At 45.8% G+C, this 27,411-nt stretch overlaps 1 protein-coding gene across 1 annotated transcript; it reads left to right on the top strand.

Annotated features, from left to right (window-relative positions):
• Positions 1-1,463: 1,463 nt before the first annotated feature.
• Positions 1,464-2,421, top strand: LOC140718545 (olfactory receptor class A-like protein 1). The gene has a single exon (XM_073032505.1). The coding sequence runs from the start codon at positions 1,465-1,467 to the stop codon at positions 2,419-2,421; it is 957 nt and encodes a 318-aa protein (XP_072888606.1). The 5' UTR covers position 1,464.
• Positions 2,422-27,411: the final 24,990 nt, after the last annotated feature.

Here is a 27,411-nt window from a genome sequence, read left to right as displayed (position 1 = left end):
GTGTCTGTATTCGCTGGAATTCAGAATGAGGGGTGACCTCATTGAAACCTATTGAATGGTGAAAGACCTGTTAGAGTGGATGTGGAGAGGATGTTTCCAATGGTGGGAATGTCTATGACCAGAAGACATAGCCTCAGAATAGACGGGCGTCCTTTTAGAAAGATGATGAGGAAGAATTTCTTTAGCCAGAGGGTCATGAATCTGTGGAATTCTTTGCTACAGGCAGCTGTGGAGGCCGCATCTGCATATATATGTATGGCAGAGGCTGATAAATTCTTGTTTGATTTGGGCATGATGGGATATGGGGAGAAGGCAGGAGAATGGGACTGAGAGGAAAATTGGATCAGCCATGATGAAATGGTGGAGCAGACTCAATGGGTCAAATGGCCTAATTCTGCTCCTATATCTTATGGTCTTATGGACTTTTAGATCACATCTCACAAGTTATATGGTAGTGGAGGGCTGCTTTACAGTCAGTGACCAGTGGTATACACCAGTGATACATTTCCTCAACAAAGCAGTTGCCAAACCAAGTTGTAACATATCTGGATAGGATGCTTTCTATGGTACATCTGTAATGTTTGGCAAGGGCCTTTGGGTACGTGATGGATTTTCTTAGTCTACTGGGGAAGCCAAGATATTGGCGTGATTTCTTTGCTGGTCCAGGTCAAACTCTTCATAATATTTACACCTTGGAACTTGAAGCTTCAACCATCCTCCGATAACACAGGACATGAACTCCATTTCACTTCCTGAATCAGCCACCAGTTCTTTCATTTTCTGACATGAAGGGCAAGGTTGTCACTTCTACGCCATGCCACTAGGCTCTTTATCTCCATCTTGTTGTTGTTTGACATCTAGCCCACTATGGCGGAGTTATTGGCCAATTTGTAAATGGAGTTAAGAGTGGAATTTGGCCTCACAGCTTGGGTGTATAGGGATCATAGTAAGAAGCTGAGAAGGCATCCTTGCTGACACCAATGCTGAAGATAAGCGAGGTGGAGGTGTAGCTGCCTACCCTTGTTGATTATGGTCTGTTGGCCAGGAAAGTCAAAGATCCAGTTGCAGATGGGGGTATAGAGTTCGAAGTCTATGTTGGTGATGAGTTTGTTTGGAATTACAGTGTTGAAGGTGGAGCTATGGTTAATAATTAGGAAACTGATGTAGATGTAGATGTAGCACTATTGTTGAAATTCAATATTGTCACTTTTGTCCTTGAGCATCGTCATTTTCACAGCATTCTAAGTGTTTTCAGTTTTCTGAATTCTGAATCAAAAATGACAAAACTTCCATATTTAATTAAAATCAATAACTATTCCAATCTAACCAAAACTCATACAAACATAAAATATTGCTTATTGTATTACTAAGTTTAGTTGCTTCTGTAACAGTATTGTTATTGTCTTTTTATTTAACACAGGTACAAGACAACACAAATATAAGTAATTAAAATAATAGAATATTATGGAAGGAAGGAGTATTGTGAAGGGTACTTTGTACTTGCTGTTGACAGTGACTGGAATTCCAGGTAACCTGGCAATCATTGTGTCATTCATTCACATTGCCTACTTCGAACATAAACTTTTGCCAGCGGATACAATTGTGTACAATTTAGCTACTGTCAACTTACTAGTGGTTTTGGTAAGATGCATTCCAGAAACTACAGCAGCATTTGGACTCAAGCAACTCTTCGATGACAATGGTTGCAAAATTGTAATTTTCATGTACAGAAGCAGCAGGTCCTTGTCAATTTGGCTGACTTTTCTATTGAGTGGCTTTCAATGTATTAGCTTGACTCCCATCACTTCAACTTGGACTAAGGTCAAGAGGCAAGCAGCAAAATGCCTTTCTGCAGCTCTTGTCTTTCTGTGGTTGCTGAATCTGTCTTTAAGTACTCCAGCGGTACTGTATTCCATTTCCTCATCAAACAATTCAACTGGCAAACAATTTGCTGTGAATCTTGAGTATTGTTTTGTGAAGTTTCCCTCACAGATGGTGAAGCTTGCTAATGGTGCAGTTCAAACATCCAGAGATGTCATTCCCATTGTCCTTATGATACTTGCCAGTGCTTATATTTTGCTGATTCTGTATAGACACAAGCAGCAGGTAAAAGGTATTCGGAGCTCAAATAAAAGCAATGGATCCACTATTGAGACCCGTGCAGCCAAAGCTGTGGTCACTTTGGTTACATTTTATGCTCTTTTTTTTGGAGTTGATAGCATTCTATGGGTTTACACTTTGACTATTCCTAAGACCATGCAGACCTCTTTCATTTCAGACCTTAGAGTTTTTTTTTCTTCTCTCTATGCCTCTATCAGCCCCATTGTAATCATTGTTTCTAACCGTAAAGTTCACAACAAATTAAAATGTGCAAGAGCAAACCCAGATGCAAATTTGGTAGAAACAGTTCCCCAAGTTTAAACGTACAAAACTAATCAAAAGAAAATGTCTGTATTTGACACAGCGTTGAACAAATATCCAGGCTGGAGTTAATATTACATCCTTATTCATTGTGTAATTTATACTCAAATTATACATTTTGCTAGTTATGAACAATTAACTTTAATGATTACTAGGTAGTATTCAACATTTCAAGACTTCAGATTAACTGTATGCAAATTATGCATTTGGAATTCTCATTTTATTATTGCTGCTTAACTTGAAATATCAGAGGAAACTCACCTCTTCAGTTTTCATTTGCACTTATTTTCCGGTTGTTACGGAATGATTTGTTTTACAGTTGGGTGGCAGGGTGGAGATATGTCTCTACCAAAGGAGGTGTAAGCCATTCCTCCCCTCTGATTGCCTGCAGATTATCCTTGGGCAAGGTGTAGCACCTGCTTAGACCCCCACAATCAGGGTCATGTGAAGTCATGGGAGCAAGGTAGTGGATATCACAAGACTTGATTATGTGACCACTGATGCCAGGCCGACAATCTCTGAAGAGTATTCATAATGTCTGGTGTCAACCGTCTTGTAAAGAAACTGCTCAGAAGAAAGCAATGGCAAAGCCTCTGTAGAAAAATTAGGCAAGAGTAACCATGGTTGAAGACCACGATCACCTACGTCATACGACATTGCACATAATGATGATGATTGCTTTACAGTCACATTAAAAGCCTGAATTAATCCTCCTCCAACTTCAAAATGAACAGAAGTGGATCATACCAGGGTTAAAGATAAATATTAAAAGTCCTTAATGATTTCCTTCTTTTCAAGAATCTGACTTGCTATTTATATATGTATTAAAATGTTATGAATTCATGCTATAGACAATTCACAATGTCAGTGGATCATCACTTCAACATGGACACCCATCACCCTCAATACAGTGCCCCTCAGTGCTGTGTGCTGAGCCCATTGCTGTACACTCTCTTCATATATGACTGTACGGCCAAACACCTGAGTAATCACATTGTTAAGTCACTGATGACATGACAGTGGTGAAGCTCATCTCCAACAATGATGAGGCGGCCTACAGGGAGGAGGTGGAAGAGCTCAAAGCCTGGTGCTAGGCAAAAAACCTATACTTCAATGTCAATAAGACAAAGGAGATGGTTACTGAGTTCAGAAGAACTCACACCATTTACACCTTCTTTACACTGGTGGCTCAGCAGTGGAAACTGCGAGCAGTTTCAAACTCCTGGGAGTGCACATCTCACACAGCCTCTAAAGGCCCCTGAACACATCCTATACAATCAGAAAAGCTCATCAATGTCTCTACTTTCTGAGGAGACTGGAAAGAGCTAAACTACGTACATCAATACACACATTATTCTACAACTGCGCAATACGGAAACTGCGCTGCGCAGTATGGAAATTGCACTGCTGCGGACAGGATGGATCTACAACGGGTAATCAAAACTGGCCAGTGCAACACCAACACCAACCCACCTGCCATCAAGGACATATATACAGAACAGTGCAAAAAAGGGCCAGTAGCATTGTGAAGAATCACACCCACCCTGATCATTGTCCCACTCCCATCAGGAAGGAGGCTACATAATACCTATACCAAGAACACCAGACTCAAAAACAGTTACCCAAGAAGTAAGACTGATCAACCCATCCACCCACTAACCTGGCCGTCCACACCCCAATCACCATTACTTTATCATTTCCCGTACAGAATTCCTGTGTCTAATGTCACTTTATGGATATGCAATCAATCTAAATATATAAGCTATCTTATGCATTTATATTTATTGTGCTTAGTATTATTACTGCATTCTTTATATTATTGTGAGCTTTTATTTGTGCTGCGCCAGAGCTGGAGTAACAAGTATTTAGTTCTCCTTTACACTTGCATACTAAAAATTAACATTAAGCAATTTTGAAATCTTGAAATCTTGAAAAATAAAAACATTAATCTGACTAATTGCAGGTGAACATTTTTCAAGATGTGTTTTTTCAATTAAGTTATGTAGTACAAAGAAAATAAATTTTAAAAATCTCAGGCTCCCTTTCTAGAACAATAAGTTGTCTATACACATGAACACCAGAAATGGGAATTGGAATGGCCCGGTGACTCCCTGAAAGTGACCACACAAGTAGGTGGGGTGATAAAGAAGGTATACAGCATGCTTGCCTTCAATGGTTGGGGCATAATTTGGTGATTGTAGGGATGACTTACAGCAGACTGAAAAGTTTGAACATGTAGATATTAAGGAGGAGGATGTGCTGGAGCTTTTGGAAAGCATCAAGTTGCATAAGTTGCTGGGACCTGATGAAATGTACCCCAGGCTACTGTGGGAAGCGGGGGAGGAGATTGCTGAGCCTCTGACGATGATCTTTGCATCATCAATAGGGACAGGAGTGGTTCCGGAGGACCGGAGGGTTGCAAATGTTGTTCCTTTATTCAAGAAAGGGAGTAGAGATAGCCCAGGAAATTATAGACCAGTGAGTCTTACCTCAGTGGTTGGTCAGTTGATGGAGAAGAGATCCTGAGAGGCAAGATTTATGAACATTTGGAGAGGTATAATACGATTAGGAGTAGTCAGCATGGCTTTGTCAAGAGCAGGTCGTGCTTTACGAGCCTGATTGAATTCTTTGAGGATGTGACTAAACAAATTGATGAAGGAAGAACAGTAGATGTAGTGTATATGGATTTCAGTAAGGCATTTGATAAGGGACCCCATGCAAGGCTTATTGAGAAAGTAAAGAGGCATGGGATCCAAGGGGACATTGCTTTGTGGATCTAGAACTGGCTTGCCCACAGAAGGCAAAGAGTGGTTGTAGACGGGTCATATTCTGCACGGAGGTCGGTCGCCAGTTGGGTGCCTCAGGGATCTGTTCTGGGACCCTTACTCTGTGATTTTTATAAATGACCTGGATGAGGAAGTGGAGGGATGGGTTAGTAAGTTTGCTGATGACACAAAGGTTGGAGGTGTTGTGGATAGTGTGGAGGGCTGTCAGAGGTTACAGGGGTACATTGATAGTATGCAAAACTGGGCTGAGAAGTGGCAGATGGCGTTCAACCCAGGTAAGTGTAAAATGGTTCATTTTGGTAGGTCAAATATGATGGCAGAATTTGGTATTAATGGTAAGACACTTGGTAGTGTGGAGGATCAGAGGGATCTTGGGGTCTGAGTCCATAGGACACTCAAAGCTGCTGCACAAGTTGACTCTGTGGTTAAGAAGGCATATGGTGTGTTGGCCTTTGTCAATTGTGGGATTAAGTTTAAGAGCCGAGAGGTAATGTTGCAGCTATATAGCACCCTGGCCAGACCCCACTTGGAGTGCTGTGCTCAGTTTTGGTCACCTCACTGCAGGAAGGATGTGGAAGCCATAGAAAGGGTGCAGAGGAGCTTTTCACGGATGTTGCCTGGATTGGGGAGGATGACTTATGAGAATAGGTTGAGTGAACTTGGCCTTTTCTCCTTGGAGGATGGAGGATGAGAGGTGACTTGATAGAGGTGTACAAGATGATAAGAGGAATTGATGGCAAGCATGAGAGGGCACAGTGCTTGGAAATAGGTACAGAGGAGATATCAGGGGTCAGAGTGATAAGTGCATGGAATGGGCTGCCGGCAACGGTGTTGGAGGTGGATACAATAAGGTCTTTTAAGAGACTCCTGGATAGGTACATAGAGCTTAGAAAAATAGAGGGCTATGGGTAACCCTCGGTAATTTCTGAGGTAAGGACATGTTTGGCACAGCTTTGTGGGCTGAAGGGCCTGTATTGTGCTGTAGATTTTCTATGTTTCTATTAAGTATAAGAATGAAGAAGTCAACCTGGATAAAACATTGGTTGGGCCATGTTTGGGGAATTGTATATCGATCTAGTTGCATCATTACAGGAAGAATGTGAAGGCTCTGGAGAGGGTGCAAAAAAAGTTTACCAGGATTTCGCCTCGATTAGAGGCACGAGCTATAAGGAGTGGTTGGATAAACTTGCACTGTTTTCTCTGGAATGTCGGAGGCTAATAGAAGTTTATAAAATTCTGAGAGGTATAGATAAGGTAGGCTTTTAGAATTTTTTTACCCCTACTTTGGGAAAAAGACTGTAGCCATTCACCTTCTTTATGCTCCTCAGAATTTTACAAGCTTCTCTAAGGTCACCCCTCAGTCTGTTACTCTCCAGGGAGAACAGTCCAAGCCTATCCAGTCTTTCCTTACACTCCACATCCATATGCTGTCCATATCCATAAGATAAAACTTTATTTATCCCAAAGGAAATAATTGTTGCAGGGTTGCTCAGTCAGAAATACTTTAAAATACAAAAGTTAAGCATTGAGGTAAGAAAAAAAATACAAAATGTGCATTAAAAAGTAATAGCGCAAAATACAAATGTGCAATGAAACCATATACTTACGTATTTAAAGAGGAGGAGTTGTAGTTTTATGGCCACAGGGAGAAAGGATATCCTGTGGCATTCAGTGGTACATCTCGGTGGAATCAGTCTGTTACTAAAGGTGCTCCTCTGTTTGTCCAGGATGTCATGGAGGGGGTGAGAGGGATTGTCCATAATGCTCTGTAGCTTCTGCAGCATCGTTCTCTCAGACGCAACCACCAGGGAATCCAGTTCCACCCCGAGAACAGAACCAGCCTCCCTGATGAGCTTATCGATCTTCTTGGTGTCAACTGCTCTCACTCAGCGGCCCCAGCAGACTACAGTGCAGAATAGGATGCTGGCCACCATTGAGTCATAGAATATCTGCAGCATAGTACTGCAGATGCTGAATGACTGGAGCCTCCTCAGGAAGTAGTCAGATCTGTCCCTTTTTGTACAGAGCCCCTGTATTTTCAGTCCAATCCAGTTTATTGTCCAGGTGGATTCCCAGGTATTTGTGGTCCTGGATGACTTCCACATATGTTCCCTTGATGGAAATTGGACTGCAGGGTGATTTTACCTTCCTGAAGTCCAGCACCAACTCCTTTGTCTTAGTGATGTTGAGTTGCTGATGATTCAGCTGACACCACTCAACAAAGTTGTCTACCACTCTTCTGTACTCAGCCTCTTGACCCTGGCTGATACAGCCCATAACTGCCTAATTCTCTGAAAACATTTGCAGGTTGCAGGACTCTGAGATGTAGCTGAAGTCCGAGAATCTTTATTTCACACTTTTGTACAGCTATAATATGATGTCCCAACTCTCGTACTCAAGCTCTGACCAATGAATGCAAACTTCAGTACCTCATCTACCCATGTCACCACTTTCAGGAACTATGCACTCATTAAAGAACAACCACCTTGGCCCATTATGTGGGTGCTGACCATGATGCCAAGTAAACTGAACCTATCTGCATGTACATAACTCAAATTTGTCCAACCTCCCCTAGTTACTCATACTTTCTAATCTGGGCAGCATCCCGATGAACCTCCTATGTACCCTTTTCCAAAGCCTATACATCCTTGCACAAATGGAGTAATCAGAATTGCACACAATACTCCAAGTGTAGTCTAACCATATTTTTACATAGTTGCAACATGAGGTCCTCAACCTTATGCTTAATATCCTGAGCAACGAAGATAAGCATGCCACAGATCCTAATTTACCACCCTATCTACTTTAGATTAGATTAGCTTTATTTGTCACATGTACAGTACATTGGAACATATAGCAAAATGTGCCATTTGCAAAAACAACCAAAGGTCTGAAGATGTTCAAGTGTCACTATACTTCAGGTATTAACCAAATATAGGTTAGTTCAAAGCAAGAGAAAATCTAAAGATGCTAGAAATCCAAGCAACACACACAAAATGCTGGAGGAACTCAGCAGGCTAAGCAACATCTAGGAGAAGAGTACAGTCGACGTTTTGGGCTGAAACCCTTCAACAGGACTGGAGAACAAAAAAGCTGAGGAGTAGATTTAAAAGATGGGGGGGGGGGAAGAGAGAAACTCAAGGTGATAGGTGAAACCTGAAGGGTGAGGAAATGAAGTAAAGAGCTGGGAAGGAAATTAGTGAAAGAGGCAGAAGGCCATGGAAGAAAGAAAAGGAATGAGAAGCACCAGAGGGAGACGATGGACAGGCAAAGGGATAAGGTGAGAGAGGGAAAAAGGGATGGGAAATAGTGAAAGGGGGGAGTGGTGGGAGGCATTACTGGAAGCTCAAGAAATCAATGTTCAGTGGAGGAGGCCATGGATAGACAGATCATAAAGGGAATGGTAAGTAGAATTAGAATGGGTGGCAACTGTGAGATCCTGCTTTTTCTAGCAAAAGTAATGTAGGTGCTCGGTAAAGTGGTCTCCCAATCTACGTCCAGTCTCACTGGTATACAGGAGGCTACGTCAGGAGCACCAGACACAGTATATGACCCCAACAGACTCACAGGTGAAGTGTTGCCTCACCTGGAAGGACAGTTTAGGGCCCCGAATGGCAGTGAGGGAGGAGGTGCAGGGGTAGGTGTAGCACTTAGATAGATAGATAGATAGATAGATAGATACTTTATTCATCCCCATGGGGAAATTCAACTTTTTTTTTTCCAATGTCCCATACACTTGTTGTAGCAAAACTAATTACATACAATACTTAACTCAGTAAAAAAATATGATTTGCATCTAAATCACTATCTCAAAAAGCATTAATAATAGCTTTTAAAAGGTTCTTAAGTCCTGGCGGTTGAATTGTAAAGCCTAATGGCATTGGGGAGTATTGACCTCTTCATCCTGTCTGAGGAGCATTGCATCGATAGTAACCTGCAAGGATAAGTGCCAGGAGGGAGATCAGTGGGGAGGGACGAATAGACAAGGGAGTCAAGTAGGGAGTGATCCCTGCAGAAAGCAGAAAGTGAGGTGGGGGGGGGGGGGGGGGAAAGATGTGCTTGGTGGTGGGTCCCATTGGAGATGGCGGAAGTTCCAAAGAATTACGTGCTGGATGCGGAGGCTGGTGGGGTGGTAGGAGAGGACAAAAGGAACCCTATCTCTGGTAGAGTGGCAGGAGAATGGGGTAAGAGCCGACGTGCATGAAACGGAAGAGATGCAGTTGAGGGCTATGTTGATGGCGGAGGAAGGGAAGCCCCTTCCTTTGAAAAAGGAGGACATCTCCTTCGGTGTACCTCAAAGGTTGGGAAGATGTTGGAGTTGATTGTTAAGGCTACGGTTTTGGAAAACTTGAAGCCACATGATAAAATAGGCCAAAGTCAGCAAAGTTTCCTAAAGGGAAAATCTTGCCTAACAAATCTGTTGGAATTCTTTGAAGAAATAACAAGCAGGATAGAGAAAGGAGAATTGGTGGATGTTATGTACTTGGATTTTCAGAAGGCCTTTGACAAAGTGCCACACATGAGCCTGCTTAACAAGAGCCCATGGTATTACAGGAAAGGTACTGGCACGGATAGAGATTTGGTTGATTGGCATGAGGCAAAGAGTGGGAATAAAGAAAGCCATTTCCAGTTGACTGCAGTGATTTAGTGGTGTTCCATAGGGGTCTGTGTTGGGTCTGCTTTTTTCATTACATATCAATGATTTGGATGATGGAATTGATGGTTTTGTGGACAATGTGAAGATAGGTGGAGGGGCTTTGAGGAACTTTGAGGAAGCAGAGAGGTTACAGAAGGACGTAGACAGATTAGGAAATTGGGCAAAGAAATAGCAGTTGGAATATAGTGTCAGGAAATGTATGATCATGCACTTTGGTAGAAGAAATAAAAGGGTAGATTATTTTCTAAGTGGAGATAAAATTCAAAAATCTGAGGTGTATAGGGACTTGGGAGTCATTGTGCAGGATTCCCCAAAGGTTAATTTTAGGTTGAGTCAGTGTTAAGGAAGGCAAATGTGATGTTTGCAAGAATGTAATGTTAAGGCTTTATAAGGCACTGCTGAGGCCTCACATGGAGTATTGTAAACAGTTTTGGGCCCCTTATCTAGGAAAGAATGAGCTGATGTTGGAAAGGGTTCAAATGAGATTCACAAAAATGATTATGGGATTGAAAGGCTTATCATATGAGACCATAAGATATAGGAGCAGAATTAGGCTATTTGACCCATTGTGTCTGCTCTGCCATTTCATCATGGCTGATCCAGTTTTCCTCTCAGCCCCAAATCCTGCCTTCTCCCTGTATCTCTTCATTCCATGACTAGTCAATAATCTATCAACTTCTGCCTTAAATATACATAAGGACTTGGCCTCCACAGCTGCCTTTGGCAAAGAATTCCACAGACTCTCTGGCTGAAGAAGTTACTCCTCATCTCCATTCTAAGAGATGCGATGTAATGATGCAGCTCTATAAAACTCTACTTAGGCCACACTTGGAGTACTGTGTCCAGTTCTGGTCGCCTCAGTATAGGAAGGATGTGGAAGCATTGGAAAGGGTACAGAGAAGATTTACCAGGATGCTGCCTGGTTTAAAGAGTATGGATTATGATCAGAGATTAAAGGAGCTAGGGCTTTAATCTTTGGAGAGAAGGAGGATGAGAGGAGACATGATAGAGGTGTACAAGATATTAAGAGGAATAGACTGAGTGGACAGCCAGCGCCTCTACCCCAGGGCACCACTGCTCAGTACAAGAGGACATGGCTTTAAGGTAAGGGGAGGGAAGTTCAAGGGGGATATTAGAGGAAGGTTTTTCACTCAGAGAATGGTTGGTGCGTGGAATGCACTGCCTGAGTCAGTGGTGGAGGCAGATACACTAGTGAAGTTTAAGAGACTACTAGACAGGTACATGGAGGAATTTAAGGTAGGGGGTTATATGGGAGGCAGGGTTTGAGGGTTGGCACAACATTATGGGCCGAAGGGCCTGTAATGTGCTGTACTATTCTATGTTCTATGATCTAAAAGGACACCCCTCTATTCCGAGGCTGTCCTCTGATCCTAGTATCTCCATATGCACTCTATCAAAGCCTTTCACCATTCGATAGGTTTTAATGAGGTCTCCCCTCATTCTTCTGAATTTCAGCAACACAGGCCCAGAGCCATCAAACGCTCTTCATATGACAAGCCATTCAATTCTGGAATAATTTTCAAGAATGTCCTTGAACCCTCTCCAGTTTTAGCACATCTTTTCTACGATACGGGGCCAAACCTGCTCACAATACTCCAAGTGAGGCCTTACCAGTGCTTTATAAAATCTCAACTTTATAAAGGAGCATTCGATGAGGACAACACACACAAAATGCTGGTGGAACACAGCAGGCCAGGCAGCATCTATAAGGAGAAGCAATGTCGACGTTTCGGGCCGAGACCCTTCATCAGAACGGATATATGACTGTAGTAATGGGTCTGGGTCAAAATGTGGTCGAAAAGTTGAAGGGCAAAAGAAATTATAGATGGGGATTAGTGAGAGAGGGTTTCACTTAGGGTTGCCAACTTTCTTACTCCCAAATAAGGGACAAATACGGGACACTTGTGTTTACTCCAGGAAACTCACGAAGGGTCCTGACGAAGGGTCTCGGCCCGAAACATCGACAGTGCTTCTCCTTATAGATGCTGCCTGGCCTGCTGTTTTCTATATTATATGCCGTCTCTTTTGCTGTATGCTGTTTTTGACTTCCCTGCCAGCCATGCTTGCATCATCCTGTCTTTAGAATACTTCTTCATCTTTCAGATGTATCTTTCTTGCAGTTACCTCTTCCTTTCTTCCCACAACTTTGGTCAGCTTCACTCATCCCTCTGTAATTCCCTTTTACTCCACTGTAATACTAATACATCTAATTTCAGCTTCTTCTTCTCAAAATGCAGGATGATTTCTAGTACAAACTAGGGTTGCCAACTGTCTCGTATTAGCTGGGACATCCCGTATGTTGGGCTAAATTGGTTTGTCCCATACGGGACTGCCCTTGTTGTGTATTTCCCCCGCTAAGGTAGCGCGTTGCTAAGAAACCGTTAGTAAGCCGAAATGGCGTAAAGCGAAGAAGCAATTGCCATTAATTTATATGGGAAAAATTTTTGAGTGTTCCCAGACTCAAAAAATGACCTATCAAATCATACCAAATAACACATAAAACCTAAAATAACACTAACATATAGTAAAAGCAGGAATGATATGTTAAATACACAGCCTATATAAAGTAGAAATAATGTACAGTATGTACAGTGTAGTTTCACTCAACAGAATCGGGAAGATTGAGCAAAAACCGATCTGCGGAGGGGGAAAAAAATCGGCATGTACACACATGCGCACATAGGTGCCCGCGCAAGGCTTCATGGTCATGATAGTCTTTCCCGGAGTAAACGCAAGTGTACCGTATTTGTCCCTTATTTAGGAGTAAGAAAGTTGGCAACCCTAAGTGAAACCCTCTCTCACTAATCCCCATCTATAATTTCTTCGCCCCTTCAACGTTTCGACCACATTTTGACCCAGACCCGTTACTACAGCCATATATCCGTCCTGACGAAGGGTCTCGGCCCGAAACGTCGACAGTGCTTCTCCTTATAGATGTTGCCTAGCCTGCTGTGTTCCACCAGCATTTTGTGTGTGTTGTTATCCTTCCTTGGAACGTGTCTCAACCGCCAACTTACTGCAGTTGGCTCCAGGATTCGTTTTCGAGCCTCTCAATTTGGACCTTCTGAGGATCCCAGGTACTCACAGTTAATTGACTCTGCCTCCCGTTGTTTCTCCCGTCGAGCTTTGAGGGCAACTCTCTCCGCCATGAGGAGGTACTTGGCGTCCCTTCCACACCTCCGGGACATTTTCTTCGTCATTTGTAATAGACCGGCCCGTTACTTCATCTTCCGTCGGATCCATGTGTGCAATCACCATTTCTTTGAATTTGTCATGTTAGGCAAAGATCGCAAGATCTTCCATCTGCAGACCCCAGAGCCTGCCAGCTCCGCCGCTATCAGGCATGAACTTAGGATCGCTGTCCCTGCCATCGCTCTCCGGCTCTACCAACCCAGGACATATTCAAAACCCGGATTCCAGCACCATCAATGCGGGTTTCAAAGACCATAGACACCTTCAAAGCGATTGCGCAGCCTCCAACTGCGACTCCAGCCTTGAACTTTGTGGTGAACTACATATACCAGTGTGGTTTGCTCCCAACAGACCCCTGCTGACTGCTCCTGTGGCTCCTCCCACAAACCCCTGTATAAAGGCGATTGAGACCTGAGGCCGGCCCTCATTCTCCAGGATGTTGTGTTGTTCATTCTTCCAGTCAATAAAAGCCGATATCTCACTTCTTACGTCTCAGAGTGAGTTATTGATGGTGCATCAACTTTATTGACTGGACGTTTTTAAGCATGGAAACCGTTTTACGTCCGGAAAGATTGGATCTGGACCCCCAGGACCCTGAAGCGGCTCTTGCCTTTGAACACTGGCTTGCATGCTTCCACTCATACTTGGAGGAGGTTTGTGCAACTGACCCTGCTGTTAGGCACAGGATTCTCCTCTCGCGAGTCACCCCAAAAATTTATTCCTTCATCAGGGACCTCTCGACCTACGACGGGGCTCTGGCCGCCCTCAAACGACAGTACCTGCGGCCGGTGAACACCGTCTACGCAAGACATCGTTTGGCTACCAGACGGCAGCAGCCTGCGGAATCGTGCGCCAAATTTCTCCGAGCCCTACAGCCACTCGTGCGGACTTGTGAATGCCAAACACTCACGGCGGAACAGCATGTGGAACTCTTGGTACGAGACGCCTTTGTGACGGGACTGAGGTCAGTGTATGTGCGGCAGCATTTGCTGGAAAATCCCGACCTCACCTTACGCTCGGCGATCGAGACGGCTGAAACACTCGAGGCTGCTTTACGCTATGCTGACGCCGTCCAGCCGCGCGATTCCCTGTCGGATTCGTGGACGCCTCAGACCCCGCCGCCGCCGGTTCCCGCGAGCGAATTCGCCAACGCCGCTGCCAGTCACGGTTCCACGAACTCCCCGAACCCGTCCGCGGCGGCGTCCAAGCCAAAGCCGGGGCTCTGTTATTTTTGTGGACTGGAGAAACATCCTCGAAAACGTTGCACAGCCCGCGAAGCGACCTTCCCCAGCTGCGGAAAACGGGGTCATTTCGCCAGAGTCTGTATGTCTAAATCGAAAGCGGAGTCGAGCTGCGCTGCGTTTGAGCCGTGGGGGCCGCCATCTTGCATGCCCGGACGTGGGCGGCCATCTTTGCTGGCGTCACCATGCCCCGCCCCTACCTACCCGTGTGAGACGTGGGGGGCCGCCATCTTGCGTGCCCGGATGTGAGCGGCCATCTTTGCCGGCGTCACCCTGCCCCGCCCCCGACTCGCCGGTGTTTACCGGGCACCAAGACGGCAGTTCAACTCTGGCCACCGTAACCCTCGACCAAAGCGCCCCACACCAGCTTGCCAGGTCAATGATGGACATCCTGGTGGAGGGCCACAGGACTAGCTGCCTGTTTGACACGGGCAGCACTGAGAGTTTTACTCACCCGGACACGGTGCAACGCTGTGGACTCGTGACACGGCCGGTACGTCACAGGATCACCTTGGCTTCTGGGTCGCATTCCGCAGACATCCGGGTGGGTTGTGTAGCGACATTGGTGGTGCAGGGCACAGAATATCGGAACTTTGTGCTACTGGTCATGCCTCAACTGTGCTGTTGGGGCTCGACTTCCAGAGCCATCTCAAAAGTGTGACTATGGCATATGACGGGCCCCTCCCACCGCTCACTGTCAGGAATCCTCAGTTTGGTGGGACTTCGCCATATACCCCGTTACTGCACACACATACACACCGAACCACACGTCCCGCCCAACACCATGCCGATAGCTGTGCTACTGACACTACTTGCAGTCTCTCAACCCTCAAGATCCCTCCCCCATCGCTGTTCGCCAACCTGACCCCCGACTGTAAACCGGTGGCAACTAAAAGCAGGAGGTACAGCGCAGGGGACAGGGCCTTCATTCAGTCAGAGGTGCAGCGGCTGCTCAGGGAAGGGATCATCGAGCCAAGCACAAGCCCTTGGCGGTCCCAGGTGGTTGTTGTTCGAACTGGGCAGAAAAGTAGGATGGTTGTGGACTATAGTCAAACCATCAATAGGTTCACGCAGCTTGACGCGTACCCTCTACCCCCGCATCGCGGATATGGTCAACCAGATCGCTCAGTACAAGGTGTACTCGACAATAGATCTGAAATCCGCTTATCACCAGCTCCCCATCCGCCCAGAGGACCGCCCCTACACCGCCTTCGAGGCAGGCGGCAGGCTCTATCACTTCCTGCGCGTCCCATTTGGTGTCACCAATGGTGTCTCAGTCTTCCAAAGGGAAATGGACCGGATGGTGGACCAGTACAAACTGAAGGCCACATTTCCCTATCTGGATAACATCACCATCTGTGGTCGCGACTGGTCGGATCACGACGCTAACCTCCAACGATTTTTCCAGGTGGCCGCGGCTTTGAACCTTACTTATAACAGGGACAAGTGTGTGTTCAGAACCACCCGACTCGCTATCCTTGGGTATCTCGTGGAGAACGGGGTCATTGGCCCTGATCCCGACCTTATGCGCCCCCTGTTAGAACTCCCTCTTCCCACCACTCTCAAAGCCCTCAGACGGTGCCTGGGTTTTTTTTCCTATTACGCCCAATGGGTCCCTCATTACGCAGACAAGGCCCGCCCCCTGGTCAAGTCTACCACTTTTCCCCTCTCTGCTGAGGCCTGCGCGGCTTTCAGCTGCATTAAAGGGGACATTATCAAAGCAACGATGCATGCGGTGGACGAGACCATTCCCTTCCAAGTAGAGTGTGACGCCTCCGATTTCGCGCTTGCCGCTACCCTCAATCAGGACGGCAGGCCAGTAGCATTCTTTTCTCGTACCCTTCAAGGCTCTGAACTTCGGCACTCCGCGGTGGAGAAAGAAGCCCAGGCCATAGTGGAAGCTGTTCGGCACTGGAGGCACTATCTCGCCGGCAACAGGTTCACCTTGCTGACCGACCAGCGCTCGGTTGCGTTCCTGTTCAGCAACCAACAGCGGGGCAAAATCAAAAATGATAAACTTTTGCGGTGGAGAATGGAACTCTCCACCTACAACTATGACATCCTGTACCGGCCTGGCAGACTCAATGAGCCCCCTGATGCCCTATCCCGGGGAACGTGTGCTAGCGCACAGCTCGACCAGCTGTATGCCCTTCATGCACATCTTTGCCATCCGATTTTACCATTTCGTTAAAGCCCGGAACCTGCCGTACTCCCTGGAGGACATCAGGACGATGACCAGGGACTGCCAAATCTGCGCTGAGTGCAAACCGCACTTCTACCGTCCTGACACGGCGCAACTTGTCAAGGCCACCCGCCCTTTTGAGCGACTGAGTGTTGACTTTAAGGGCCCCCTTCCCTCCACCGACCGCAATGTCTATTTTCTCAGTATTATTGACGAGTACTCGCGGTTCCCCTTTGCCATTCCCTGCCCCGACACTACTACCACGTCCGTCATAAAAGCCCTGCGCCAGCTCTTCACTCTGTTCGGATATCCCTGCTATATCCACAGTGATAGAGGGTCCTCCTTTATGAGTGACGAGCTGCGCCGGTACCTGCTAGCTAGGGGCATTGCTACTAGTCGGACCACGAGTTACAATCCCCGGGGGAATGGACAGGTGGAGAGGGAGAATGCCACGGTGTGGAAGGCCACACTTTTAGCCCTTAAGTCAAAAGGGTTGCCGGTCTCTCGATGGCAGGAGGTCCTCCCTGAGGCTCTCCACTCTATCCGCTCCCTGTTATGTACGTCCACCAATGCCACCCCTCACGAACGCCTATTCTCTTTTCCCAGGAAGACTGTCACTGGGACCACCCTACCAGTTTGGCTGACGTCCCCGGGGCCAGTGCTGCTCCGAAAACATGTGAGGAGTAATAAATACTCCCCGCTGGTAGAGAAGGTTCACCTTCTGCATGCTAACCCCCAGTATGCCTACCTGGTCTTGCCTGACGGGCGGGAGGACACGGTCTCTGTCCGCGACCTGGCGCCCGCAGGAGCAGCAGACCACTACCCCGAACACTCCACGGTAACTATGAACCCTGTACCCGAGGTGACACCGCGCCCAGCACAGACTCCTCACGACACTCATGTACCAGACACCTCGTACGCGTATAGTCCGGACGCCTCGCACACACGTGAGGGATCACTGACACCTCCAGTTAGGCCAGAACCAGCACAACCTCCGTCTCCTGAGCTATCACCACCTCCGGCACCTGTGCAATCACAGCCGGAACTACGCAGATCGCAGCGACAGATTCGACCACCTGATAGACTTAACCTGTACATCTACTTGTAAAAAACTTCGCCACCTGGGGACTCTTTTCCAACAAAGGGGGGGTGAATGTGGTGAACTACATATACCAGTGTGGTTTGCTCCCAACAGACCCCTGCTGACTGCTCCTGTGGCTCCTCCCACAAACCCCTGTATAAAGGCGATTGAGACCTGAGGCCGGCCCTCATTCTCCAGGATGTTGTGTTGTTCGTTCTTCCAGTCAATAAAAGCCGATATTTCACTTCTTACGTCTCAGAGTGAGTTATTGATGGTGCATCAAACTCCAGGCCGGGTCTTCACGTGCTGCGATTGTGACTCCTGTCTCCCCTTCCCCCACCATCACTCTGCAACCCCGTCTCCCTCACATCCCATCATCTGCTCCTGGGCCCTCAGAGGCTCCATCTTCCTCTCACCTCAACCCTCCCCTCTCCACTGACACTACCAGCCTCTCTCCCCCCCCCCCCCTCTAATTCTAGCTCGCATCCGTGCCGGCTCTTTACCATCTCCTCCGACCTTGAACTCTCTGAGGCAGAGCGCTCTGTCCTCAGTAAGGGCCTTACCTTTGTCCCCCTTCTCCCACACATCAGCGAATTCTGCGTGCGCCATGACGCTGAACTCTTCTTCTGCCGGTTCCGTCTTCGAGCCTACTTTTCGGCAAGGACTCTCCCACCCCCACCGAAGACCTCTTTTCCCGTCTTCAACCCTCCTCTTCACGGACACCCCGCTCTGGTCTTCTGCCTGCTCTGTATCTCCTTATTGCTAATTGCCGACGGGACATCAACGGTCTCGACTTCACCACACTTTGTTACAATTCCAGCCTCACTCCTTCCAAATGCTCAGCTCTCCACTCCCTCCGCACCATCCCAACCTTACTATTGAACCCGCTGATAAGGGGGGCGCTGTTGTAGTCTGGCGTACTGACCTCTACCATGCCGAGGCACAGCGACAACTCGCTGATACCGCCTCTTATTTACCCCGCGATCATGACCCCACTAAGGAGCACCAGGTCATTGCCTCCCACACCATCACCAACCTTACTAGCTCTGGGGATCTCCCATCCACTGCCACCAACCTCATAGTTCCCACACCCTGCAATTCCTGTTTCTACCTCCCACCCAAAATCCACAAACCTGCCTGTCCAGGTAGACCCATTGTCTCAGCTTGCTCCTGCCCTACCAAACTCATTTCTGCATACCTTGACACTGTTTTATCCCCTTTGTTCAATCCCTTCCCACCAATGTTCGTGACACTTCTCATGCTTTGAATTTTGTAAATGATTTTAAGTTCCCTGGCCCCCACTGCCTTATTTTCACCATGCATGTCCAGTCCCTATATACCTCCATCCCCCACCAGGAAGGTCTCAAAGCTCTCCTCCATCTAGCAGAATTAGTCCTTACTTTTAGTAATTTCTCCTTTGGCTCCTTCCACTTCCTCCAAACCAGAGGTGTAGCCATGGTTACACCTTCACAGAGGTATGGTTCCCACCTATGCCTGCCTTTTTGTTGGCTTTGTGATACAGTCCATGTTCCAAGCCTATACTAGTATTGGTCCCCCACTTTTCCTTCACTACATCAACAACTGCATTGGCGCTGCTTCCTGCACGCATGCTGAGCTTGTTGACTTCATTAACTTTGCCTCCAGCTTTCACCCTGCCCTTAAATTTACCTGCTCCATTTCCGACATCTCCCTCCCCTTTCTTGATCTTTCAGTCTCTTTCTCTGGAGACTGCTTATCTACTGATATCTACTATAAGTGTACGGACTCTCACAGCTACCTGGACTATTCCTCTTCCCACCCTGTCTCTTGCAAAAATGCCATCCCCTTCTCGCAATTCCTCTGTCTCTACTGCATCTGCTCTCAGGATGAGGCTTTTCATTCCGTGACGAAGGAGATGTCTTCCTTTTTTAAAGAAAGGGGCTTCCCTTCCTCTACCATCAACTCTACTCAAACGCATCACTCCCATTTCAGGCACGTCTGCTGTCACCCCATCCTCCCGCCACCCCACTAGGGATAGAGTTCCCCTTGTCCACACCTACCACTTGACCAGCTTCCGGGTCCAACATATAATTCTCCGTAAGTTCCGCCACCTCCAACAGGATCCCACCACCAAGCACATCTTTTCCTCCCCTCCCCGCTCTCCGCAGGGATTGCTCCCTACACGACTCCCTTGTCCATTTTGCTGAACACCTACGCTCTGTCTGTCAAAGAATGCAGGATCTCCCAGTGGCCATACATTTTAATTCCACGTCCCATTCCTATTCTGATATGTCAATCCATGGCCACCTCTACTGTCAAGATGAAGCCACACTCAGGTTGGAGGAACAACACCTTATATTCCGTATAGGTAGCCTCCAACCTGATGGCGTGAACATTAATTTCTCTAACTTCCGATAATGCCCCCTCCCCTTCTTACCCCATCCCTTATTAACTAATCAATTTATTTATTTATTATCCCACCCCTTTTTTCTTCTTTTCTCTCTTTTTTCTCTCTCTGTCCCTCTCACAATTACTCCTTGCCTGCTCTCCATCTCCCTCTGGTGCTCCTCTCCCCCTTTTTTTCCTCCCTGGGCCTCCCATCACATGATCCTCCCCCTTCACCAGTTGTGTATCCCTTTTGCCAATCAAATTTCCAGCTCTTAGCTTCATCCCTCCCTAGCATTGTCTTCTCCTAGCATTTTGGATTTCCCCCTCCCCCTCCCACTTACAAATCTCTTCCTATCTCTTCTTTCAGTTAGTCCTGATAAACGGTCTTGACCCGAAACGTCGACTGTACTTCTTTCTATAGATGCTTCCTGGCCTGCTGCATTCCACCAGCAATTTGTGTGTGTTGCTTGAACCCTCACAAGGTGCAATGTCCCGTTGGAGTACCTGGTAAGGCTTTGAAAACTTGTGCCAACCCAGGCTGCATCACTGTCTGGAATGGTTGGGGGGGGGGGGGCTACTCACAGGACTGAAAGAAGCTGCAGAGGATTGTACATTTAGATGCCTACTAGCCTACAAAGTACCCAGGATATCTTCAAGGAGCGGTGTCTCGGAAAGGCAGCGTCCTTTATTAATGACCTCCAGCACCCAGGGCATGCCCTTATCTCACTGTTACCAGCAGGTAGGAGGTACAGAAGCCTGAAGGCACACTCTCATCAATTCAGGAGCAGCTTATTCCACTCCGCCATCCGATTCCTAAATGGACATGGAACCTGTGAACACTACCTCACTTTTAAAATATATTCTGTTTTTTGCACAATTTTAATCTATTCAATATACACATACTGTAATTGATTTACTTAATTATTTTTATTATATTATTATTTAATTCCTTCTATATTATGTACAGTATTGCATTGAACTGTTGCTGTGAAGTTAGCAAATTTCATGACACATGCCAGTGATAATAAACCTGATTCTGATTCATTGGCCTTTAAGGTTCCTTTACCTTGGGCCTTCTCATCAATGCCGGTTGATTGCATTACAACTAATTCAGAATAACTGATCCCCTAGTGGGCTCAGCCACAAGCTGCTCTGAAAAGCCATCTTATAGGCGCATTCTACAAACTTGCTCTCCTGATTTTCACCAACCTGAATATTGAAATCCCTCATGACTATAGAAAAATTGCTCTTTTGGCATGCATTTTATATTTCTCATTGTAATTTGTAGAACACATCTTTACTACTGATTAGGGGTCTGTATAAAACTCCCATCAGGGTTTTTTGACCCTTGAAATTACCTAGCTCTACACCAGTGGTTCCCAACCTTTTTTTGGCCATGCCCCACCTAATCACCTCTAAAATCCTGATGCCCCCTGTGGTGATATATAATTCTTATTATTCAAAAAGTTAACTCCTATTCACCTGAAGGAAGCCTAAAAGACCATTAACTTGGTTTAAACAAGCTTCCAAAGAACATGGCATTCATGAAAGAGAAAAATAAAAGAACCAAAGGACTGTTAAAGTTCTGAGGAAGAAATTACTAAGAAATTGTAAAAAAAAGAACATAAGAGATAGGAGCAGGAGTAGGCCAATCGGCCTCTCAAGCCTGCTCCGCCATTCAACAAGATCATGGCTGATCCAATCTTAACTCTAGTTTTCACCAAATCCCACAAGGCAACAGTGCCAACCAGCAGGGCACCATGCCGCCCATTTTATTTTATTATTCATCCCGCCCAAACCCATGTGATCACCTGGGGAAAAAAAACCGAGTTGCCAATTGAGGAGAAAAAATCTGGAAAATTCCTCTCCGACCATTAAGTGATATTAAAATAATAATAATAAATAAATAAAACAATGCCGATTTGTTTCTACAGCATATAAAGACAGATACACCGTTTAAAAGAGATGACGCAATGTACACACCTTCACACCACCAAGAGCCGAAAGCTACTGCAAAAAGCAGCATTGGCGCGACCTCGTACGAGTTTCTTACACATTTGGACTTGTTCATTCGTTCCTTCCTACATCAGTCAATTCATTAATTTAATTATGAAAGCCATTTGATGGTTGTAATGATGGTGATACACTATGTATACAGTACATACGCAATTACACATGTACATACACACAAGTATTTTTATGTATGCATACTGTATATACACATATGTATTAACTCGCACACACACTCATACTCACACAGACTTACTAGAAAAAATTCACTGTTAATAACTCATTCTCGAATTGCCCCCCTTAAAAATCAAATTACGTCCCACGTTAGGAGCCACTGCTCTACACACAATGACTCTACACCTTCCAATCCTATGTCATGTCTTTCTAATAATTTGATTTCATTTTTTACCAATGAGCCACTCCACCCATTCGGCCTATCTGTCTGTCCTTTTGATACAATATATACCTTTGGATATTAAGCTCCCAGCTATAATCATCTTTCAGCCAAGATTCAGTGATGCCCACAACGCCATAAATGTCAATATGTAACTCTGCTTTTTTTGCAGCAGTTTGATCGAGACACGGCTGTGCAAGCTCATGGACATCAGTGTTAGTCTTAAAAGAAGACAGCATTATTAAGCAGACATCGGAGGAACGGGCATCAGAGGGAGTCAGAGTAGGAGGGCTTTGGCTCAATGGGGCTTCGGCAATAACGTGTCGAGGTAAGGTAAGTTACTTGTGAAGAATAGAGACTGTAAGTATGTCTGTGAGGCTGGTGTTCTGTACTGGGTGTCAGATGTTCTGTACTGGGTGCCTCCCAGATGGCCACATCCGCACCAGGTGCATCGAGCTGCAGCTCCTTAGGGAAATAGTTAGGGAAATGGAGATGATCTTCGTCTGGTCAGGGAAAGTGAGGAGGTGATAAATAGGAGCTATAGGCAAGTAGTCACACTGGGGCCTCGGGAGACAGATAAGTGGGTAACAGTCAGGAGAGGGAAGGGCAAGAGTCAGATACTAGAGAATACCCCTGTTGCTGTCTCCCTTAGCAATAAGTACTCCTGTTTGAGTACTGTTGGGGGGGGGGGACCCTAACTGGGGGAAGCAACATTGGCCGCACCTCTGGCACAGAGTCTGGCCCTGTGGCTCAGAAGGGTAGGGAAAGGAAGAGAATGGCAGCAGTGATAGGTGTCTCTATAGTTAGGGGGTCAGACAGGCGATTCTGTGGATGCAGGAAGGAAACATGGATGGTAGTTTGCCTCCCAGGTGCCAGAGTCCGGGATGTTTCTGATTGTGTCCACAATATCCTGAAGTGGGAAGGTGAACAGCCAGAGGTTGTGGTACATATTGGTACCAACGACATAGGTAGGAAAAGGGAAGAAGCCCTGAAAACAGACTACAGGGAGTTGGGAAAGAAGCTGAGAAGCAGGACCACAAGCGCAGTAATCTCGGGATTACTGCTTGTACCACGCGACAGTGAGTATAGGAATAGAATGAGGTGGAGGATAAATGCATGACTGAGGGATTGGATCAGCGGGCAGGGATTCAGATTTCTGGATCATTGGTACCTCTTTTGGGGCAGGCGAGACCTGTACAATAAGGATCAGTTGCACATGAATCCGAGGGGAACCAATATCCAGGCAGGGAGGTTTGCAAAGGCTATTGGGAAGAGTTTAAACTAGAAGTGCTGGGGTGTGGGAACCGAACTGAAGTGGCTGTTGGCTCACCAAGAGAGAAAGCTGGTCAGCAGTGTGAGAGGGAGGATGGGCAGGTGATAGAGAAGGAATGCACTCAGACTATTGGTTTGAGATGTGTCTATTTTAATGCAATGCGTATCATGAACAAAGTGGATGAGCTCAGAGTGTGGATTGGTACTTGGAGCTATGATGTTCAGAATCAGGTTTATTATCACCGGCACGTGATGTGAAATTTGTTAACTTAGCAGCAGCAGTTCAATGCAATACATAATATAGAAGTAAAAATAATAATAATAAATAAAATAAAAATAATAATAAATCAATCAGTCACAGTATACATATATTGAATAGAGTGGAAAAAAAACGTGCAAAAAAAAAGTGTATATTAAAAAAAGTGAGGTAGTGTCCAAGGGTTCAATGTCCACTTAGGAATTAGATGGCAGAGGGGAAGAAGCTATTCCTGAATTACTGAGTGTGTGCCTTCGGGCTTCTGTACCTCCTACCTGATGGTAGCAGTGAGAAAAGGGCATGCCCTGGGTACTGGAGGTCCTTAATAATAGACGCTGCCTTTCTGAGACAACACTCCCCGAAGTTGTTCTGGGTTATTTGTAGGCTAGTACCTAAGATGGAGCTGACTAGATTTATGACCCTCTGCAGCTTCTTTCGGTCCTGTGCAGTTGCCCCCCACCCCCCGATACCAGACAGTGATGCAGCTTGTCAGAATGCTTTCCACGGTACCTCTGTAGAAGTTTTTGAGTGTATTTGTTGACATGCCAAATCTCTTCAAACTCATAATAATGTATAGCCACTGTCTTGCCTTCTTTATAACTACATCAATATGTTGGGACCAGGTTAGATCCTCAGTGATCTTGACACCTAGGAACTTGAAACTGTTCACTCTCTACACTTCTGATCCCTCTATGATGATTTTGGCTATTACAGAGACTTCGGTTGGCTCAAGGGCAGGAATGGCTACTTAGAGTAACAGGCTTTAAATGTTTCAGGAAGGACAGGGAGGAGGCAAAAGAGGTGTGGTTGTGGTACTGCTGATCAGAGATAGTGTCATGGCTGTAGAAAAGGAAGAAGTCATGGAGGGATTGTCTACTGAGTCTCTGTGGGTGTAAGTTAGAAATGGCAAGGGGTCAATAACTCTACTGGGTGTATTTTTTGTAGACCGCCCAATAGTAACAGGGACATCATAGAGCAGATAGGGAGAAGATTCTGAAATGGTGCAATAATAACAGGGTTGTCGTGATGGGAGAATTTAATTTCCCCACTATTGATTGGCATCTCCCTAGAGCAAGGGGTTTAGATGGGGTGGAGTTTGTTAGGTGTGTTCAGGAAGGTTTCCTGACACAATATGTAGATAAGCCTACAAGAAGAGAGGCTGTACTTGATCTGGTATCAGGAAATGAACCTGGTCAGATGTCAGGTTTCTCAGTGGGAGAACATTTTGGAGATAGTGATCACAATTCTATCTCCATTACCATAGCATTGAAGAGGGATAGGAAGAGACAAGTTAGGAAAGCGTTTAATTGAAGTAGGGGAAATCTGTAGCTATCAGGCAGGAACTTGGAAGCATAAATTGGGAGCAGATGTTCGCAGGGAAATGTACAGCAGAAATATGGCAAATGCTCAGGGGATATTTGCGTGGTGTTCTGAATAGGTATGTTCCAATGAGACATGGAAAGGATGGTAGGGTACAGGAACTGGTGTACAAAGGCTGTTGAAAATCTTGTCAAGAAGAAAAGAAAAGCTTACAAAAGGTTCAAAAAATGAGGTAATGATAGAGATCTAGAAAATTATAAAGCTAGCAGGAAGGAGTTTAAGAATGAAATTAGGAGAGCCAGAAGGGGCCATGAGAAGGCCTTGGCGAGCAGGGTTAAGGGAAACCCCAAGGCAGTCTACAAGTATGTGAAGAGGAAGAAGATAAGAAGCTGAGGTACTTAATGAATGCTTTGCTTCAGTATTCACTACGGAAAAGGATCTTGGCGAATGTAGGGATGACTTACAGAACACTGAAAAGCTTGAGCATATAGATATTGAGAAAGAGGATGTGCTGGAACTTTTGGAAAGCATCAAGTTGTATAAGTCTCAGGAACCGGACAAGATGTACCCCAGGCTACTGTGGGAAGTGAGGGAGGAGATTGCTGAGCCTCTGGCAATGATCTTTGCATCATCAATGGGGACGGGAGAGGTTCCAGAGGATTGGAGGATTGCAGATGTTGTTCCCTTCAGTGGTTGGTAAGTTGATGGAAATGATCCTGAGAGGTAGCATTTATGAACATTTGGATAGGCATAATATAATTAGGAATTATAATTATACAAAGTTATAATTGTAATTATACAAGGTTAATTCCCGGAATGGCGGGACTGTCATATGTTGAAAGATTGGAGCGACTGGGCTTGTATACACTGGAATTTAGAAGGATGAGAGGGGATCTGATTGAAACATATAAGATTATTAAGGGATTGGACATGCTGGAGGCAGGAAGCATGTTCCTGCTGATGGGTGAGTCCAGAACTAGAGGCCACAGTTTAAGAATAAGGGGTAGGCCATTTAGAACAGAGATGCGGAAAAACTTTTTCACCCAGAGAGTGGTGGATATGTGGAATGCTCTGCCCCAGAAGGTAGTGGAGGCCAAGTCTCTGGATGCATTCAAGAGAGAGTTAGATAGAACTCTTATAGATAGCGGGGTCAAGGGATATGGGGAGAGGGCAGGAACAGGGTACTGATTGTGTATGATCAGCCATGATCACAGTGAATGGTGGTGCTGACTAGAAGGGCCGAATGGCCTACTCCTGCACCTACTGTCTATTGTCTATTGAATAGTTATTAGGGTTAGGGTCCCTAGAATGAAATTGGTATCAGATCCCAAACCAAGGCATATTATATTACGATTTCATTATAGAACATAGAATAGTACAGCACATTACAGGCCTTTCAGCCCATAATGCTGTGCCGACTCTCAAACCCTGCCTCCCATCTAACCCCCCACCTTAAATTCCTCCATATACCTGTCTAGTAGTCTCTTAAACTTCACTAGTGTATCTGCCTCCACCACTGACTCAGGCGGTGCATTCCACGCATCAACCACTCTCTGAGTAAAAAACCTTCCTCTAATATCCCCCTTGAACTTCCCTCCCCTTACCTTAAAGCCATGTCCTCTTGTACTGAGCAGTGGTGCCCTGGGGAAGAGGCACTGGCTATCCACTCTGTCTATTCCTCTTAATATCTTGTACAACTCTATCATGTCTCCTCTCATCCTCCTTCTCTCCAAAGATTAAAGCCCTAGCTCCCTTAATCTTTGATCATAATCCATACTCTCTAAACCAGGCGGCATCCTGGTAAATCTCCTCTGTACCCTTTCCAATGCTTCCACATCCTTCCTATAGTGAGGTGACTAGAACTGGACACAGTACTCCAAGTGTGGCATAACCAGAGTTTTATAGAGCTGCATCATTACATCATGACTCTTAAACTCTATCCCTCAATTTATGAAAGTTAACACCCCATAAGCTTTCTTAACTACCCTATCTACCTGTGTAGCAACTTTCAGGGATCTGGGGACATGTACCCCTGGATCCCTCTGCTCCTCCACACTACCAAGTATCCTGCCATTTACTTTGTACTCTGCCTTGGAGCTTGTCCTTCCAAAGTGTACCACCTCACACTTCTCCAGGTTGAACTCCATCTGCCACTTCTCAGCCCACTTCTGCATCCTATCAATGTCTCTGCAATCTTCGACAATCCTCTAC

Source organism: Hemitrygon akajei, chromosome 29 (genome assembly GCF_048418815.1).
Source record: "Hemitrygon akajei chromosome 29, sHemAka1.3, whole genome shotgun sequence".
NCBI classification, from domain to species: domain Eukaryota; kingdom Metazoa; phylum Chordata; class Chondrichthyes; order Myliobatiformes; family Dasyatidae; genus Hemitrygon; species Hemitrygon akajei.
This window is presented reverse-complemented; position numbering and strand designations above follow the sequence as displayed.

Excerpts from the sequence above, each read along its gene's own strand:
- LOC140718545 (XM_073032505.1), top strand. The coding sequence starts at position 1,465 with ATGGAAGGAAGGAGTATTGTGAAGGGTACTTTGTACTTGCTGTTGACA.